This window comes from Callospermophilus lateralis, chromosome 13 (genome assembly GCF_048772815.1).
Source record: "Callospermophilus lateralis isolate mCalLat2 chromosome 13, mCalLat2.hap1, whole genome shotgun sequence".
NCBI classification, from domain to species: Eukaryota; Metazoa; Chordata; class Mammalia; order Rodentia; family Sciuridae; genus Callospermophilus; species Callospermophilus lateralis.
This window is the reverse complement of record NC_135317.1, coordinates 107,040,711-107,061,826: the sequence shown is the minus strand read 5'-3', so window position 1 is coordinate 107,061,826 and position 21,116 is coordinate 107,040,711. Positions and strand designations below refer to the sequence as shown.

The 21,116-nt window shown below is 35.0% G+C and overlaps 1 protein-coding gene across 5 annotated transcripts in view; it reads left to right on the top strand.

Annotated features, from left to right (window-relative positions):
* Dcaf6 (DDB1 and CUL4 associated factor 6) overlaps window positions 1-21,116 on the top strand; it is a 110,154-nt gene that overhangs the window by 50,235 nt on the left and 38,803 nt on the right. For 3 of the 5 annotated variants that reach the window (XM_076873003.2, XM_076873002.2, XM_076873005.2), the window contains exon 10: window positions 424-684. In XM_076873003.2, coding sequence (XP_076729118.1) covers window positions 424-684 — 261 coding nt within the window. Of the gene's footprint in view, window positions 1-423; window positions 685-8,032; window positions 8,204-16,254; window positions 16,315-21,116 lie in introns of all 5 variants that reach the window. The other 2 variants (XM_076873000.2, XM_076873001.2) reach the window with 1 other exon arrangement.

Here is a 21,116-nt window from a genome sequence, read left to right as displayed (position 1 = left end):
TTATATCTATAATAACCACAAGGTTTGTATAGTTTGTCCTTTCCAGTTACGCCAAATCTACCCTTTATTTTGTTTTTCTCAAAAAAACAAAATAGAAGAAGATTCTGAAATTCCTCATTGTTAAGCCCTTTTTAAGTGTACTTTGAGAATGGAAATATGCAAGATTCTATGAGCAAATTTTTATATCATTGAAAAGATTGATTAGTTTAACAGGAATGTGTTGTAGATAGATTTTATTTTTTAACCTCACTACTAAACCTATTTGGTCAGGTGAACCACACCACAGTGGCTGTTCTGGTATTCTAAAATTATAAAATTTGTGTGTGCTTTGCAGTGTGTGTGTATTTCTTGAATGCATCTTTTGAAATTGTTGATTTATTAAAACATTCCATATTTGAGTTTGCACTAACCTGTTTTTGGAAGGTGGAACAAGTCAGTCAGATGTATCGACTCTCCCTACGGTCCCATCGAGTCCTGATCTGGAAGTGGGTGAAACTGCAATGGATGTAGATACTCCAGCTGAACACTTTCTTCAACCTTCTACATCTTCTGCTGTGTCCGCTCAGGTTCATGCAACATCCTCTTCTACAGAAAGCCCTCATTCTACTTCTTTGCTGTCGTCTCCAGACAGTGAACAGAGGCAGTCTGTTGAGGCATCTGGACACCATACACATCATCAGTCTGGTGAGGATGTTACTCTTCAAGTAGGCTGTTGTTCCTCTCTTGATTTCTGATAATGGAAACTTTACAGGTTGTTTTGAAAGATACTAAATCACACCAACTTCTTGCTGGAATAAATGATCAAAATGACATACAGTGTATGAACATGTGACCTAAACACAAAATTCAAGTGTGCCTAACTTGTGTAAATTTTAACATATAGCAGGAATCTTCAGTTTACACAGAACAGTTTTGAAAAAAATATGTACCAACAGGTAGAGTTTTGGCATAGCTTAATGCATTTGATTTAAAGATTATTTACAAATCATTATAGACCAAAATATCCTTCTAGATTTATTTGGTTGTGTATGTATATTAAAGAGATAGTAAAAATGTAGCTTGTTGTTATTAGTTCTGTTGGTTTTATATTCTTGATTATTTTTTCTTCAAATCATGAAATACTTTCAGTATGCTTTCTGTTGGATATGGTCTCTTGTTAACAACACAATATGCTTTAAAAAATTGTTTCTCCAATACATTTATGTAAAAAATAAGTATTTTACTAAATCCTTATCTTCTTGACACTTGATGCTATTGAAAATAAATCCATTCCTGAATTGTTTAAATACCGTTTTTTTTCTCTTCTATGAAATATACAGTATTTAAATAGTAATTTTCAATAGATATGGATATAGTTTAGTTGAGATTTTAACTAAATACATGTAGTCATAATAACCAATAAGATGTTTATTTATTTATTTTCTTAAGGTTTTCCTAAGGAAGCATTTTACTTGATATTGAGCCAAAAGTATTAGCAAGAGATACAGCTGGCGGGCCAAGCTGAAACCTATAAAAATTCCTAACAGCTTCACTGCCAAGCTGTCACTTTATTCTTGCTTCTCTAGAAACTGATGCCAGATCACCATATATGGGATGTTTTAAATTGAGCACTATTTTTCAGTATATCCCATTTATAGTAATTCATTTTCAGTTTCTATGGGAATAGAAGCCAAGTCAATTACATAACTGTTAACAGTATGTACATTTTATCCATGATAAAAAACTAAAGCTGACCTACAAAATTAGTTTTTCCACGTTTTGATTGACAGCATTTCAACGAAAGGGCAAGTAGAATATTTTGTTGAGTTTGAGACCTAGGGCAAAAGAAGTTAAAAGTTTGTTTTCCGAAGCAGGTAAAATGGTAAAAGCAAAAAGTTTTAAAGTGATAGCATTCTTGGATATATTCGTAAAGAGTTTGATGAATTACAAGTTATCAGGAAAACTTAGCAAGAAGACTATCTGATCCATACTCAGGTGCCAATGAGTCTTACCTAACTCATTATGATTGTTTATTCAACACATTTATGAGTTAAATATTTTGGGGCTTCATTCTAAAACTTTTTTTCATGGATAAGTAACATACATTAATACTGTATTTCAAATTGCTAAGCTCCTTTTAGTAAAAATACTAGTCATTTGAATCGCTGAAATAATTTTTTTGTGTTTATCATTGTTAGAATATTGCTTAGCACCTTTGCCCATAAATTTTTCAGAGAGCAAGGAAATGTTCTTAAGTGAGAGATTATTGAGAGAATTTTGGTTGACTAAACTGTGGATAATTAAAATATTTTAGTGATTCTGAAACAGACTATTAAAGAAAATAATTTGATATTAAGTATAATATCTAAAGGTTATGACTGTAATTGTTCTGACAGTAGCCCTTTGGTTTTTCCCAGAGTTCAACATTTCAGCAGTAAGAACTTAATGGGTTTTGTTTTGTATTATGTTCGCTTTTTTTGCACAATCACTTTTACATGTAAAAAGATTATCAAAGTCCAGATAGTTTTATGGATATGGGGAATTGTCCGTTGGGGGACTATAATAGTGGAAATTTCAACATAGAGCCAGGATTCCTGTTAGTGCCTTGGATAGAGACAGAAAATAAAAACAAGTATGTTTCTGTCTGCACTTGCTTTGCTGCAAAGACTATGTAAATGTTTATGCCTTTCCTTCATATCCCTTGCATTTCCAATATTGAAGGAAAGGGACAGTGTGAAAAATTGCCAGGCAAAACTCCACAGTGGTTGAACCCTAATTTTTTGGTTTTCTTAGTGTACAACTTAATCTATGGTGGTGAAGAAAGTCATGACCAATTTCAGGGGGTATCCCACAAGGTGGGTCTAAGAAGTCAACACTGTTGCCATCCAACAACACAAAATGACTATTTACCCCTTCCCATCTCTCAAATTTAGCACTCCCTGCATCCTTGACCCACCCCCAGCTGGTAACTTTTCATTCACAGTGAAAAGAAATGCACTCATTTTCCTGCTATTGAATCTCCCAGCTTTCCAACATCTGTATCACATTATCTGTGGTAGAAGCAGAAACACATTTTGGAAGAAATGTTTCTTTTCCTGTCAAGTGCTAACTGTTGCAGTTCCCATTCCTTTATAATTTCTCAAGGACTTTGTTCCTCCCACATCATTATTTCCTTTTCTGCTGAATTCTTCCTTTTGGCCTCAAACATGTTTTTGTCTCCTTTCTTTAAAAGATCCACTCTTAAGAATTCGATATTTCCTTAGAGCCACTTTACTGCCGTGTGTCTCAGCCCCTTTTATAATTATGGGCCTCAAAATTGCTTACATATACTGCTTCATATTCTTACGCATTTATTCACCAACCAACTGAAATCTGCTTTTTAAAGTCGTCCTTCTCTGAAACTTTTTTTTTTTTTAATCAAAGCCACAAGTGACTTCCATTTTGACAGATTAACAGGATACTTCCCTGTTAGTATCTTCATAGATTTTGTTTCACACAGTTTCATTTCAGAGTCTGTCACTTCTTTCTTGGAACATTCTCCTTCTTGGCATTGATGACACTACGTTTGCCTGTTTTACTGATAGGTTGTGGCTTGTTTTCAGTAACCATCATTCTGAGTGTCTTATCTACTTCTTGTCTACCCCCCTGGTCCTGGCTCTCTTGTTTTTTCTATATACTCTCTATTCCTAGGTGATTCTATCCATTCTCCATAGATATTAATGATGCCTCTAAGTTTATGACTGTCAAAGTTATATCAATAGTCTGATCTTATACCTAGAGTTCCAGCCTCCTGTGTGCAATTGCTATTATTTTTTTTTTTTTAATATTTAGTTATAGGTGGACACAATATCTTTATTCCATGTGGTGCTGAGGATCGAACCCAGTGCCTCACACATGCTAGGCAATCGCTCTACCTCTCAGCCACAACCCCAGCCCCGGTAATTTTTATTTTATTTATTTATGTGTGTGTGTGTGTGTGTGTGGTGTGCTGGGGATTGAACCCAGGTCCTTGTGCATGTGAGTCAAACACTCCACTAACTGAGCTATATTCCTAGCCCTGTAATTGCTATTTTTGACACTTCTTTTTGATTATGTTTAGACATCTTGAATTTAATCAGTTCAGCTGAAACTTTATTCAGCCTTCTACCTTTTCTGACACCAAATCAGTTCCATCTTAGTTCATTTATGACTAAATTATAATGCTACCTATTTGCTTATTTTAATAGGCCATGAGTTATTTATTGTCTCCTCTCCTTCATGTCTCATACCCAGTTCTTCAGCAAGTCCTATTGGTTCTGTTTATAAAATATTTTTACTTCCTTTCCTTTTACCATCATTTCTTGTCTCCTTGCCATCTACTTTGTTTCCTTATAAGTTATTATCCATGGAGCAGCCAGAATGAGTATTTTAAAATATTAATCAGATTATATAATTGCTGTTTAAAATCTATCAAACTCTTTGTTGTGGACCTATAAGGATCTACATGGCTTTCATCTGATTCTACTTTCTCAGTCCAAGATGAGATGTTCCAAACATATTGCTTTCCTTTCATTTCCTTTGATGGGTCAAATCTCTTCTGCCCCTGTCCTCCTTTCTGGTTCTGAACCTAAATTGTTACTGTTCTCAGTACCTGGGAAGTCTACCCCATAGCTTATCACATGGCCAACTTCTTTTTCCTTAGGTCTCAGTTGAACTACTACCCAAGAGAGATCTTTTGTAACCGTCCTAGATAGAGTGCTTTTACTCTCTGTAAACTTTTACACTCCTTTCTATTACCCTGTTTTATTTCCTGAATAGTACTTACAAATTTTTCTAATTATTTCATTTTGACTGATTTGTTTATGACGTTTCTTTTACTGGAATATGCTCAAACAAAAACAGGGACATGTCTTATCTCTAATGTTTGAGTGTGTCCCTCCAACCCCTACAACAATAGCCATTCTATCTATGAGAATTTAGTTATCTTTAAATTGGTCTAGCAGAGGTATAGTCTATTTAGTGTTATTTTGATAGGAGAGATGCTATGATTAGGTATCCAGTTATCATTTTGGATCCATTATCTTCCCTGCACTGCCTAGGCCATATATAAGACTATGTAGAGGGGCTGGGGTTGTGGCTCAGTGGTAGAGCACTTGCGTAGCCCATGTGAGGCACTGGGTTTTATCCTCAGCACCACATGAAAATAAAGAAATAAAATATTGCGTCCATCTACAGCTTAAAAAAAAAAAAAGACTGTGTCGAGCCAAGCCTGGTGGCAAATGCCCATAATCCTAGCAGCTCAGGAGGCTGAGGCAGGAAGCTATGTATATTTGTGTATACATTTTTTAAAAGATATAATGTGTATTTCTATATCTGTTAAGCATACTGTTTATTTAGTTAATTGGTGAGTTCCTTTCCTAGCCTCGTTAAAAAAAAATTAACCTAAGGGAGAAAAAAGCCACCAATTAGCCTCAAAAAAAACCAAACAACAACAAAAAAAAAATCTCCTTTAAATAGCACTGGAAACACTGAATAAATGATTCCTAAGATTATTGTAGCTAAATCTTAATTTTTCAAGGAGGGAGCATAAGTGTGTCTATCTGGAATCTGCTGTTTATTTGCCATATCACTAAGTGGTTCTAGAATGAAGACTTCTATCCTCATAAAATATGTTGGCCACTCATGAGGGAAGGCTTGGAACTCGGGTGAAATTGGGTGAATTCTTTGTAAATTTTTTCTATTTGGTTTTGATATTTAAAGAATTTCACAAATAAGTACTCTCTTATTATGATAGTCTTTTGAAAGGTAAAATGACAAACTTTATGGCTGTATAATAATGCTTTATATTATGTTGCTAAAAGCATTACTATTAGCTGACTATAAACATAGTATCTATATGGAACTGTAAAGGAAGCAGCTGTGCCTAGGGCATCCTACTTCCTACTAGCAAATTTACTAGGAAGAGCTAACAATGAGAGACATTGATGATACTTGAACTATTTTTTAAATCTTAATTACTAATTGAATAAAATTATTTCTAATAATAGTGATTAGTGTTTCTGGCATGATTGATATTTGAAACAGTAAAACAAAAATTTTACCCTTATAATCTGTATATGAGAGGCTGAAAGTTATTTGGTAGTTTGTATAGTTTGCTTTCACTGAGTGAAATTCTACATGCTCTAACCACTTAATATACCACTGTCAAGTCTTTACCCATATGTACTGACTCCCTTTTGGTTATAGCTGATGAAGTTTATAATGCACCTATCCAAAGACAGGCCTCCTCTTACCCCCTGGAGTCCACCTCCTTGGTCTACTTCAGAACCTCTCTCCTGCAGTTGGTCACTTTTTATGCATTAGCTTTTCTCCTCCCCAACAATTAAACAGTTTAAATTGGGACATAAACATATACATTATCTCCCAAATTAAAACATAAGAAGCTCTCTTGACTCCCTTTCCCCACCAACAATCATCTTCTCTATTCCCTACAATAAGACTTCTACCAAGAGTATGTCCATGTGCTTTGTGTCTCTACTTTAATACCTCCCCATCCTCTTGAACCTGTTGTACTCTGGTTCTGGCCCATATTATTACAATGAAACAGCTCTTTTCAATGTCATCAGTTACTTGTTGCGAAATCTAGAGCTCAGTATCTTCCAGTGCACCACCAGCATTTGATAAAAGTGCATACTTCATCCTTGACACACTGTCTTCACTTAACCCTGTAGAACTCTGGTTGCTCAGTTCTCCAGTCCCCTGCCAAGCTATCCTTTGTGCTCTTTCTCCTCTTAAACATTGATGTCCTCTGGGTTCAATTTGTAGACCTCTTTTGTCATCACTTGCTGTTTGGGGGCTTATAGTAATGTCACCAGTGACACTGGATTTCTGTCTCCTGTGAACCATTGGACTGTTACCTAGTCTTCATTTGTCCACCTGGATGTGTATTCTCTCTTCTCCTCAGCTTGACTCTTCCTCTTCATTGTTCCCCACTTCAAGAAATGATAACTCTTTTTCTAGTTACTTAGGCCAAAAGCTTTGGGACCACTTTGTATGTAAACTTTCAACAAATTCTCTTGCCTGTACCTTTAAGCTGTATCTCACATCTTAACAAGCTTCCCACTGAGCATTTGACCTTGCTCTTCATCCCACCTGGCACACTCTTCTTTAGATATCTACAAGGTTCACTCCCTCACATCCTCGAGGTCTTTGTTCTCGGGGGCCATGTACAAGATAGCATCTCCTCCCCACCATCTCCTTCCCTCACTTTATTTTGGCAGTTTCTTCGGTAAGTCACCACCATGGGACACTACAAACACTTGTGTGTGTTCATTTGCAGATGTCTGTTTTTCCCTTAGAACACAAACTCTGCAGGAGTAGGGACTTATTTTGTACACTACTTAATTTATTCTCAAAGCCTCATACATAGGAAACACTCAGGAAATACCTATTTGCAAAATTTCCTGTTATTTTTCTTTTCATCTGAATCATTTCTTCAGATAAAGGTTAAGAAAGGCTAAGAAAGCTTTTTAAGAGAGCTTTGTAAAGACTATAATGCATAACTTTTTATCACTTTAATTGAATTTTAGTAATTTGAGTGCAATTAGTGAAGTAACTTTAAAAAATTTTATGTATAGATTAGATTATTTAAGCGATACTTTATAATTGGCATTTATTTCCTAGTGTCATTTTGTTAAAAATGTTAAAAGTGAAAATTAGGAAAGGTATGTTCAATTTCAAATCTTGTGCTGGTGATATAGTGTGGCTTAGTGGCAGAGTGTACAGCATAGTATTTTGCTTATGGAGAACCTTATTTTTATATTGTTTAATTACTTAAATATTCTTAGAAAAATGTGTCCAATTCATCATAGTTTTAAAGAGAAGCATTTGAGTATCTGTGTATACTTTGTCTCATAATTAATGGCCAGTAATTTCTTCTTAAGCAGTAATTTGTTTTTATTTTTCATCTATGAGTGTTTAATTTATATTCTTCCCCTCTTTAATGTGTTACCAAATTCTTCTTATTTTCCACCTTATTACTTTCTCTTGACCTTTCTTTTCCTGTCTGTGTCAGAATTTTTAAGGGGGCCTGAGATAGCTTTGCTCCGTAAGCGCCTGCAACAACTGAGGCTTAAGAAGGCTGAGCAGCAGAGGCAGCAGGAGCTCGCTGCACGTGCCCAGCAGCAGCCTTCCACTCCTGATCAGTCTTCTCAGGAGGGCTCTTCCCAGGACCCTCAGGCTTCAGGTTATTAATGTCAAGTGTCCTTTAGCAGCTGATAACATTGTTGTTTAATCTTGCTCGTAATGAGATGCTTCCCTATCCCCATTCAGACTGAGAGCTAATGCGCTTCAGCTTATTAGCTTATCCCTCCCTTGCACATAGCCGTGTCCACATCTCCAGTGAGGGGACAGATTGGCAGCAGCATTGGCCAGAGCTGTGAATATAAAATAATCCCTTATTTGTAACATATTTGGAGAAGGGCAAGTGTTTGTTACTTTTACAGCTTGGTGTACTTTCTAATAATTATCTAGTGAATTTAGAGCCTGCTGTTGTTTCTGTTGAAACTTTGTATGTGCTGAAATGAATCTATGCTTATGGGCTCCTAGCTCTTCTTTGTTTGTTGCTTTAATAGTTAACTAATTCATAAACCTAGTAATGCTAGGCTTTATAATTGTAGTATGGTTAGGCCATACTAACATGCTGAGTCAATCATTCCCTTCTGTCATGAGACTTTTTTTTTCAATATTTGTTCATTTATCCATTCTATATACAGTTAACTTCCTAATATATAGGACAGCCAAACTACTCCATGATCTCATTTTCCTGATCTTATATTATCAAATTCTCATAAAATAGTGATAATCTGTGCCACTCTGGAGTATTTTGATGGCTTAATTCTTTTAAGAACAGAAAAGTTTATAATGCTCAATATTTGTTAGGAGAATTAATGAAAGGCACAACAAAAAATGATACCTTAATTCTTTTAAGGTGAACAATATGTACTGTAAATCCTGCAGTAAAATTATTATAGTAGGCGTTATAAATGTTCACTTAGGTTGTCATATTAATGAGTTTATAAGATGTTGACATTCTGCCATCCAGAGCATTGATGAGTTTGAGCATTAATTACTTTGGGGACTCCTATGTAATTACTTGGGATTCGTTTGTATTGTATGTGAGCAGAACTGGACAGCCATCACTTTATAAATATCTGTTCTAGTGAGTATGCTGGTGGCAAAAGCATGTTGTATAATACTATGGAAATATAAAATAAATCTTAGCCATTGTAGTATAGATATGATGGTTGAGACAAATTATGTTCTTCATGTATAATTCAATGTAATATTAACGGAAATTTATCCAGGCAAAGGTGTCTCTTGAGTGTTGTTTCTTTTTTTCCTATAAGAGATCTCTTCCTACCCCTAAAACTAGCAGTAGGAAAGTTTGATCAGATTACAATAATGCCATTCATTAATAAAACTCTGTTAGCATTTTATGCTATAATAACACTCTAAACCTAAGTATTTTGAAAGTAAAAAGAAATGAAGCATAAAAATCAATAAAAAGGTAAATAATATGTCCCTACATGTGTAAATATCTTTAAAAATACTGAAATTTAGCAGGTAACAAACCAAGTATTAAAGGGATGTATGAATAGAAAGCACAATTGTCTTCATCTACAAGAAAGAAGTGTTCATTGTAGATGTGAGAAAAATACTTTGAGACTTATCAACCCTTCATATCTAGTTCAGAAATTTGAATTGAAACAGTTTTTTTTTTTTTTTTTTAGAATCACAAATTTAGGGTGATTATATGGCTTCCATGAATAAGATGGCTTTCTAATCTCTCAGTATTACTCTAGTTAATAACACCATCTGGCTTGTGTTCCGTAAAAAGCTAAAGTTGAGTGGATACCTTGCCAGATCCTAAAGTGAGAAACATCTTTTCATTGTTACTGGGCATCGTGGTTGGGGCCCGAGGCAGTCCACGTGATCCAGGGTTAGAAGCCATGCTCCCACTCAGCCAGGCTGCACTCTTCACCTGGCAGCAAGGTGCTTAAATGTTTTGGCAGCATGCAGGTGGGCCTCATAAGTCTCATCTGTGGCACAACTTGTGTTCATTTGTCTGTGGCTCTTTTTACTCTGTCTTCACATATCATAGGAACACTATTCATAATTGAAAGTTTTAAAAACTGTTAATAAGGGAGAACTAATACCATTTATATACTTTGTCCACTTAGTAAGTTTTGGAAGTGAGGAAAAAAGAGTTTGTTTAATGTAAATGTCCTTTTCAGAGCATACACATTATATAATACAGCATAGAGATTCATTTATGAAATTCAAAAGATATAGGTTTTAATTGAATAACAATTATAAAAACCTAATGATTACATGCAGTTTTGTGTATGTGTATTTTGGACAGTAATTGATCCATTCTGTCACGATAGATGTTGCTACCAAGAGTACAGAAAGCACCAAAATTAGCATTCTAGGTTTAAATATTTTAGTAATAGAAGAATATACATTTCTCATATATAAAAAGCATATTTCCCAATTTACCGTATCTTTAGAGTAATGATCCTACCAGTAAATGGTACTTCTGTTGTACTTCTACCTAAGTTTTTTAGTATAAAGTGTTCAGAGGAGTCGTGACTGATTTGAAAAGGATGAAATTTTAATAAGCATAAAAAGAGTTTCTTAACTATTACATTGTCTGGAAATTTTTCATACTCATTCAAGACACAGGACTCATGAGAATCTTTTGTGCAAGGTTAAGTGGAAGATGAACTCATAATACCTTATTTCTGTGGGGAAGTGAGATCAAAATATCAAACTACTATGCAGAAATAGTAATCTGCATTTTTAGTAGGATCATATAGGAAAGGATTTGACAGTAGTTAATGATAATCCCAAGTGGAATATTCATCTATTTAGTTGTCAATATTTCTTGGCATTTGAAGACTAAAACATAATCCCAAGGTATTAAATGATACCACCTTTAGTTTCAAATTATTGTTTAAAGTGAGTTACATAAAATGTTGTTAAAAGATTTTTAAAAGTGATTTTCCTTTTTTATTTTCAGCTGTGAACTCTTTCATCAGTCTTCCATGGAAGTTCTGATTTGAAAGATGTAAAAGTGGCTCTCTTGATTTAACAGTGGAGGGAGATGAGTGATGAGCCACCCTGCTTGCCTCATGCTGCCCGCCAGGCTCCTCTGGTCTTCCAAGCCCATTTTGAAAAGCACTGTTCTAAAAAAGTCTCTGACACTTACAAATGATGATCTTTCAGAGTTAATTTACAAAAATAAGATTTTTTCAAGTCAGAATATGTTATTTTAAAATATTTTAAAAGTATATACATATTTTTTCTGGACTTTTAGGAAATATAACTATTTAGGGAATACAGTATAAATAATTTTCTAAACTTCTAGGAAATACATAAAAAATATCTCAGAGATTTTTGTTGTTTAATTTTAATCACAAAGAGGTAGATTTTTCTTCATCATGTCATTATTTTGATATTAGACTGACAAATTCTTGCCCCTGGCCCTAAGACTGGATAACCCTGGATATAGGTCATTTGACTGCCTTATGCTTCAGTTTCCCAATTACTAATTTATTTAGATACTATACCTTCCACAATTTGCAGAGGTGGCATAAAGGTGGGTTAGACTATATTGCATATATAGTATTTATATTTCTTAATAATAGTAGCTTTCACTTACTATTTTAAAATGTCCTCACCTCAGGAACATTCAAGGTTGATAAGAGTTCAGGGATCTGTATTGAGCTGTATCAGTGTTTACCAGGTGAATACCCTAAATACCTACTGCAGAGGCATTCAGCATATGGCTGATTTTAAGCCCAACTCTTCTTTTCCATTTCAGGTCCCCGAAGTCATGGGTTGCTGGCTCCTGCTCAGAGTGACAGCACCCTGTGGATTCTGCTGGTACTGGCCCGACCACCACAGAGCCCCACTGGAGCATGGAGCCAGCCTAGAGAGGGTCAGGTAGGAACTGTTTTTTCACTCTATGGCACGGTTTTGCCAATTGGAAAAAAAAAAAAAAAGTAACTTTTATACCCCAAAAAAGGGTATAAAACATTGGTGATTAATTTTGAAAAAGGGCTTTTCAAAACTGAGCCATATTGGAAAAAATCAGCACTTACCCCATCTTGTGCAAGTAGACTCACTATTTCCCCAGATTCCCCACAGTGTACATAATGGCAGTCACATTATAGCATTTCTCAAATAGATACATTTGATCCATGTTTCTAGTGTTTATAAAAGTAGCTAGTGATATTTGCCTACTTCTGTAAGAACTTTTTAACTGCTTAAATGACAGAGTCCTAAGCAACTTTAAGTGATAATATGTTCCATAGTTTTCAGAACATTTTTATGTTACTATTTTTCATTATCATATTTCTGAAAACCAGGGAAGTAGCAATAACATTAATTGCCCTTTCCTATGTGCCACCTGAAAAGTTTATATGGATGACCTCATTAAGTCTTCACAAGAACACTATGTGATAGATACTATGATAAGGCCCATTTTATACATGGAAAAAGTGAGACTTAAGCAAGTTAAATAATTTGTCCAGAGTTACAATTTAACTGAGTAAAAAGCCACATTCAAAATCAAGAAGTGTGGATGAAGAGTTATTATTATTTCTATAACAACTATTATATATTGACAATTATGTAATTGTCAGTCTTTTCAATAGGGGAAATTCTAGTGTTATTGGACTTAAGATAATTTTCTCACGACTGACCTGCAAATTTTTTTGGAAGTAAATGACTCTAATATACACTGAGCTTAGTATAAATGAGCTTTTACTTAAGTTTATTTCTACCTTAACAATAATTTAATTCTAGATGGGCACAGTGGCACATGCCTGTAATCCTAGCGGCTCAGGAAACTAAGGCAGGAGGATTGAAAGTTCAAAGCCAGCCTCAGTAATTTAATAAGATCATGTCTCAAAATCAAAAATAAAAAGTGCCAGGGATATGGCTCAGTGGTTAAATGCCCCTGGGTTCAATCTCCAACACAAAAATAAATAATTTTAAACACTTTACATACACTGATCAACCATATTGCATTTAACATTATCACTGGACCATATATTCAGGTTTTACTTTGTGGTGGTATTTCATGGAGAGATAGAAGCAATGTGGCAAACAGTTGAAGCAGTCAGTGTAAACTAATAAGTACAATTTTTTTATATTTGCTCTTTTGATGGTTATAACTTAAAAATATTTTTAAGAGGAACTATAGATACTGTATTTATGCACACTTAGTGGCATAAAAGCATGTCACTTAATATGTTTATGTGACAAGAAAATATACCTTCCAAAAACAGTTGCATTGTCCTGAGATTATAACTAAAATATTTTATTTTGAGGGATTTCTTCACAAAGATTAGCCTTTAAGATGTGTGGAATAACAAATAATTTTCCAGAAATGCACAATATCTGTAAGAGACTATAAAATCAAACAGGAAACCCTTTTAGTTTGGGAGTATTTTTCTGTCTTAATTTAAGATTTAATCTTTGAAATCTTTCAAGCCTGAAAACAGTTTTATAGAGGTAACAGCATTCTAGATACATGATTGATGTGGTTTCACTTACTCACTCTTTAATTTTACTAAAAAACTTAAAAAAGATGAATTTACTTCAATAAGGTTTATGCATTCCATAATATTTGGGGCAAATATTTGCAAAGAAGGTTTCTTGGAGGACTTATAATTTTCTTTGAGCTCTTAATTATTAAATAACAATACAATGATTATGTATGGTAAATCCAAAGAGATAAACTGTGTCTTTACAAGGGACTTTTTAAAGATTTTTCCAATATTTATTTCACTGAGTCGCAGTTTTTTTTTAATTTTAAAGAGTATGATTTTATTTCTAAAGATTATTTATTCTTCAGAAACAACAGTATTGAGTCTAACTCTGAAATAGGTAAGTGACAAATCTTACAAAGCAAAGTAGGTTAAGGCATAGTAGGTTAAGGAACTGATTGACAGTCTACCATTCTGGCTTTCTTTTTAGTTTAACAAAGACTCCTTAACTGTCTCATGAAGAGGTAATAAGTAAGGATGAGTAACAACTATTCAATTAACTATCATGCTTCATCAAAATCTAGTAAGATAAAAATCTATGAGCAAACTGGTATGATATTAGAAAGTGGAAGATTTAAAGTTGAAGCAAGTAGCATGAGTAATGGGATATAGATGTTTAAATGTACAAATGAAAGCAATCAAATGATATAAAAGTGTCCTGAATCCAGGATACATTGTAAAACCTCCCTCAGTTATCCAGTTAAGGATGATCTTTACTTAAAACATTTACTTTTGGGGAAATGAAATGCCATCATGAGTAGAAGTGTCCCATTAATATTTACTAAGAGCTAGAGAATAGGATGTTAGAAATTAAGAATTATTTTTACATTTTTGGAGAGCTATGCTTAGTGCCCACATTTTTTCTTTGACTGTAGCTCTACAGGGATACTGAACTCAAGTCAAGAATGGAAAGGGGGCTAGCTCCTTATACAGGTTGAGTATCCTTTATCTGAAATGCTTAGGAACCAGAAGTACTTCAAATTTAAATTTTTTGAACTTTTTAATATTTGCATATACATAATGAGATATCTTGGGAGATCCAATCCAAGTCTAAACATGAAATTCATTAATGTTAATTCATTATGTGTTCTGTGTATGTCATACTCTTTAACACTGATGTAGATGGACACATTATCTTTATTTATTTATTTTTATGTGGTGCTAAGGATCAAACCCAGTGCCTCACATTCTACCACTGAGCTACAGCCCCAGCCCAAAACTGATGTTTTTATTTCAACTTTGTTTTGACTCTGACCTGTCACGTGTCAGCCATCCAAAAACCTTTTGATTTTGGAGCATTTCAAATTTTTGGATAAGGGATGCTCACCCTGTATTCCCCAGTATTTTGATAAGGCTATTAGATCTACAGTTGATAAGGAAGAAAGGAGAAGCTGAGGCCTAAAAGCATGCTAATTATTGTTAAAATCAAGTGTAAAATCAAAACTTAATTGAGGCAGGGACATGGTGACACATGTCTATGATCCCAACTAGTAGGAGGTTGAGGCAGGGTAATTAAAATTTTGAGGTCTCCCCATGCAACTTAGTGAGACCCTTTCTCAAAATAAAATGGACTAGGGGTATTGCTCAGCAGTTGTGCACTTGTCCAGGGTTCAATCCCCAGTACTGCAAAACAACAAAAACAAAAAAACCCACAGGCAAGGGAGGGTTTTTTCTGTTTTATCAGGATGTCTTCCTAAACATAAACTATTTTCACATAGTAAAATACAATTATTAGAAATTCTCATGTAGAAACACAGTATATCCAAAAGATAAAAACAAATCTGTTTTATTTGAAGCCAAAGAGCCCAGACTATTAAAAGCATTCTCCTTGCCTCTCTTTTTCTTTCCCTACCAGGTACCTCTAAAGAAATCTAAGCTTGCCAGACAGGGTGGCGCTGCCTATAATCCCAGTGACTTGGGAAGTTGAGGCAGGAGGATTGCAAGTTTTAAGCCAGCCTCAGTGACTTGATGAGACTCTGTCTCTAAAAAATAAAAGGGACTTGGGATGTAGATCAGTGGCACTGGGTTTGATCCCCAGTATCTTCAAAAAAAAAAAAGAAGAAGAAGAAAAAGAAATCTAAGCTTTCACTGAGTATAGTTTTAATATGCACAATACATTCTAGAATTTTTAACATTATGTATGTTTCTATAAAAGTAATTACTTTGTTGAGAATCTTATAAACCATTTCCTTTGTCTAACATCTGGACCTGAACTACTTGTTCAGCTTATGGTATAACAAACAACATCTCACTAAGTGCAGTGAGCATCTCGTTTCATGCTTTAAATTTTCCACGAGATTTAGATTTGTATCAGGAGCTGGAGAGGGCATCTGAGAAGGACAGGGAGTCTCTCCTGTTCAGTGGCAATACTGCATTTCTAATTTTTATCTACCTTGTACTCTGTGCCTTTGCTGAAAGAATTTGAAGAAAAAAAAAAAGTATGTGCATGGAAGTAGAAGAATATTTTCTCAACTTATTCTCAAAGTTGCTAAATGCTTGCCTGAAATAACAATCATAAGCACATGGCCTTGCTTACTCACTGCTTAGAGAAAACACCACAGTACTTACTTCTATTCCCCACCCTTATACATTGTTCCTTAAGCTTATAGATGATCATAACATTGCTGTGCAGTTTTCTGCTGCTTACTTTTAAGTTGAAATCTCATTTTTGTTTCAGATTCTCCTTCTTCTGTGGTTAACAAACAGCTCGGATCCATGTCACTTGACGAGCAACAGGGTGCGTGCAACAGGAGATGCGCTATGCCCATCCATCCATAGTTTTATTGCAATGCATAAACAAAGTTCTTTTTCATTTTTACATAGCATTTCATTTTGATTATGGTCTTAACATTAGTATTTTATAGACTAAATACCCAGGTGGTATTGTGCACAAAGGGCCCCCTTGGCCTTTACAAATTATGCTCTGTGTAAGCTAATTTCTGTCTTTGACCTTTTATGGCAAATTTGAATTTTTTTTCCTGTAACAGTGTTGTAATGGATATAAACTATATCCATTTTAAATGCTAGGTATCTGTATTAAAATTATGTAGAACTGTGGGTGTGTGGTTAGCATAATCACCTCATCACTCATTTAGGAAAAGTCATTTGAGCATAGTAATATTCCATTAGATTTTCATAGTAATGACACTTGATTTAGTCTGGTCTCATTTATCTGGTGATCTGACTTCTGTTAGCTTTAACTATAAGGAATATACTTAGGAACCCAGAGGAAAACTGAGAAGCCACCCATCAGAAGGGAAAATGGCTTCTACTTGGCACTTGCACTTTTTGAAGTATCAGAGGGGTGGACTTGTCTGAGAAGCCTTGAGGAGAACCTGATGATACAGATTACTTATTTTTCAAGCTCTTTTACTGGCCCATCAAATACAGCACAGAGAAGGAAGGAAGGCATTCTGACAAAAGGGGCAATCTGAAAAGAAGAGTGGAGAAAGGAAGACTATAAACAGCTAAAATATTCTCTGTGGAATTAGGGCAAATGGGTTACTCTCTCCACTCACAGTTCCCTGAAGTGTTCTAAGTATTTTGTGACACAGTGTTACAAATGTTACTAATTTTTGATGTTAGGTCATAAAGAAAAATTTAAAATGCTTTTATTTTTTTTTTCACTATTAAAAAAGGCAGGTGGGTGGCCTGATAGAGTTTAGAAATATTTTTTAAAAGACATTTTTTTTTTCAAGTTGCAAAAGCTGTAAGATTTGGTTGGCTGAAAGTTTACACACGTAAGCTGACTCACTTGTTAATAGCAATAGGGAAATTAAATATTTTTATATAGTGTGAAGTAGGTCTAATTTTAACTATATCTTAGCAAAATCTTTGAAAACAGTTTTTAAAACAGGGTAGAAAACTTCTGTACTTTGAACCTTAAATTATTCTATGTGAACTTGAGAATGACGAGTATTTATAGGTTTTTTTCCTGTAAGTGGAAAAAAAAATTAGTAATGACTTTGAGAACCAAGGAATTAAATGTTTTATCTTTATACATTTATTATAGAGAGAGCAACATAGAAGACTAACTAAAGTGAATCACAGTTATAGCATTATATATTAGACAGTGGCCAAATTCATACTCTTATTATAACAGTAATTTTCATAGATTATATTAAATGTTAAATTCAATTTAAGAATGTATGCATGATATGGGACATGACAAAAAGAGAAGAATCAAGCTGAACATGCAGATCTTTGAACTCAGCTCCTGGGTAAATGGTAATAATTCTAGTTTAGAAGTGGAAATTAAGAGGTTTTTTTGTCCCTGGGGCCATGTATGGTATAGTATGTCTTTTAGCCATGTAAGTAGAGATGTGAGGTCAAATATTGAGATGATTTGGCAGAAAGTGCATTATAATAGACCATTAAAATGTAGCTTTGAGATAAGACCTCTGAACAGAAATGTTGTAATGGTGGAAAATATATATCCAAATTATTTAAGTCCTGGTTTTTTTTTTACATGCCTTTGCTTGGTAGGATTAATGTCCTGAGGGCTTCAATTAAGGGCTTAGGTTACCTGAAGATAACTTCTACCAGAAAAGTTAAGGGAGACTGCCCACCACTGATCTGTCTCTTCTGGACTAATGTAATATTTTCTTAGCTGCTCTTCTCACCCAGGCTGTCATCTATTCTCTACCAGCATCCAGAGTGACACTTTAAAGAATGTAAATATACTTGTGTCATTTATCAGCCTACAATTTTTTAATTGCTTCCATATAGGCCTTTAAAACAATCCAAATCCATGCCTTTGCTAACATGACCTGGCCCCATCTCTCTAGCCGTGTCTCAGGCCACTCTGCTTGCTTGCTACAGTCTTGCCAGATAGCCTCCTTTCAGTCCTACCACTGAGCTCCTTTACCTGTCAAACCCCCGGACCTGCTTTTCCTTTACTAGAACTGCTTTTCTGTTAAGCAACTTTTGTTTATCCTTTGAATCTCACTTTGTCAAAAATAATAAGGCCTCCCTGTCTTCTGCAGTTCTTTTCCTTTATGGTGTGTTATTTTCCCACATATATAATCATACATTAATTTAGTGGATTGTTTGTTTCTGTGTTGAATGAGTAAGTAGATTGATTGAATCTTTAAGCACTGGGAAGCTTGGGAAAGTATTTCAGCTTGGGGAAAATGAGACCAGATTTAAATATTGGCAAGTGCATTTTGGAAGTTTTACGAATGATTGGTGGGAGGTTGCAATGGTAGGAGCACATAAGGGACTGCTACTGCATTCGTCCAGTTGGAAACGATGAGGAAGTCAGTCTAAGGCCATAGCAGTGGGAAATGAGAATGGTCAAATTGGTTAAAAAAAAGTTTGAAAGGTAGAGTAAATGGGAGTTGGGCTGGGCTTTTAGCTCAGTGGTACAATGCCATCCTAGCATGCACCAAGCCCTGGTTCAATCTCCAGCACTGAAAAAGACAAGAAGAATAAATGGGACTTTGGAACTGATTAGGTAGAAATGATGTGTGGGTAAGGTGATAGTGAACCATCAGACAAGAGAGTTTCCAGGAGGAATAGCTGATTTTATGGGAAAGAAATATTCCTTTAAGATATTGTTTTAAATGTAGAGTTTGAAGTGTGTCTTAATCTGTTTTCAGTTGCTATTAAAGAATACATTCATGTGAGTAATTTACAAAGGAAAGAGGTTTATTTTGGCTCACTATTCTCACTATATCTGCATGGCTTCTTATGAGGACCTTGTGCTACTCCATGCATGGTTAAAAAGTGAAATAGCCAGGGCTGGAGTTGTGGCTCAGTGGTAGAGTGCTCGCCTAGCATGCATGAGGCCCTGGGTTCAATCCTCAGCACCACATAAAAATAAAATAAAGATGTGTCCACCTAAAACTAAAAAATAAATATTAAAAAAAAAAAAGTAAACAGAGGAAGCAAGAGAAAGCTGAGGAAGCCAAACCCAGTTATAACAACTCATTCCAGAACTACCTGATGCAGTCTCCTGGAGAGGAGATCTCTTCAGCAAGTTGACATTAATCTTTTTGTAAGGACTCTGCCCCAAGACCCAAAGCCTCTCACAAGCCCCTGCCTTACAGCACTAGCATTGAGGAACATGCAAACCATATTCAGACCATTGGATGTACAAATGGAGCAGTCTCATAGACAGCTATTTGGCTATATGATTTTGGAAGTCACCAGGAGTCAGAGGTCGAGATGAAACATTAGGAACCATACATTTATGGGTAGTTGGAAAAAATGGGAATGGGTGATACTGTCTGTAAGAGGATGAAATGAAACGAATCTGCTCTCCAGGGAAAAAGCAGAGCAAAAGGACCTATCTTAGGGAGACTGGAAAAGAAGGGTGAGAGAAGTGAGGCAGGGCAGAAGGAACGCCAGATCTAAAGGAAAGGCTTCCAAAGGGCTGCATTTGGAGGCACATGGGCTGTTGATTACGTGGACATGAAGTTTGAGTTAACATGATAGAAGTACAAACCTGATAGCGGTGTGTGAGGAGAAAGGTTTAGGAAAAATGGAGTCGTGAAAGCTCAGTTAAGAGTGAAGAGAGAGAAATGGTAGCAGTCTTCATACCATATTCAGACCTTGCTACAGCCTGAATGTGGTTTGTATGGTAGCGAGCTGTAGTTTGAAGACCAAGCATATTCTACTTACAGATTAAGCACAGAAATTCTTTACTAATGACGGAGGGAGTAGTTAATGTACAGTTATTAATGCCCTATATGTACTGTAAAGGTCTTTAACCTATCCTTTCCTTCTTGGTGCTGAGCTGAGGTTTTGAACCCAGGGCCTCGTGTGTGGTGAGCACACACTACCTACCTTTGAACTACGCCCCCAGACCCTGAAGGTTTTAATCTTTACCAGCACTCCTGTTCTGTTTTACCCTGTAAAATGTAAAAGGTAATACATTTAACATTGTCTTTTTTAATGTATCTCTCACTAATGATTGAGCATAATTTTTTTTGTTTTTAAAGAGATGATGATGGTTTTTAAAATTGTTACTGTAGTTTTATATTTATGCATTGGAATATTAATTCATCATCTTTCAAGAGCCCAGGCACTTTTCTGTGTAATTCCTAAAATTCTTTCTCTTTTTTAAAAATATTTTTTAGTTGTTGATGAACCTTTATTTTTTATTTATTTGTATGTGGTGCTGAGAATTGAACCCAGTGTCTCACGCATACTAGGTAAGCGTGCTACCACTGAGCCACAACCCCGGCCCCCTAAATTTCTTTATTTGAGGAGATTCCTAGGGAAAACTTTGTTGCTAATAATTTTTTTTTAACTTTAATAGGCTTGCTTCACTGAAGAAAAGTTCATTTCTTTGAATAACTGTATACATTATTTTTAAATATTTTTAAAATTTTAATGAGTTATACATGACTCTAGAATGCATTTTGATACATTATACATATATGGAATATGATTTCTCATTCTTCTGGTTGTACATGATGTAGAGTTAACACTGGTCATATAATTGTGTGCATGTATACATTATTGAACTGGTTGATGATTACAGTCAGTGTTTTGCTTATTTGTTGATTTTTTAAAACAAATTACAGTGTGATA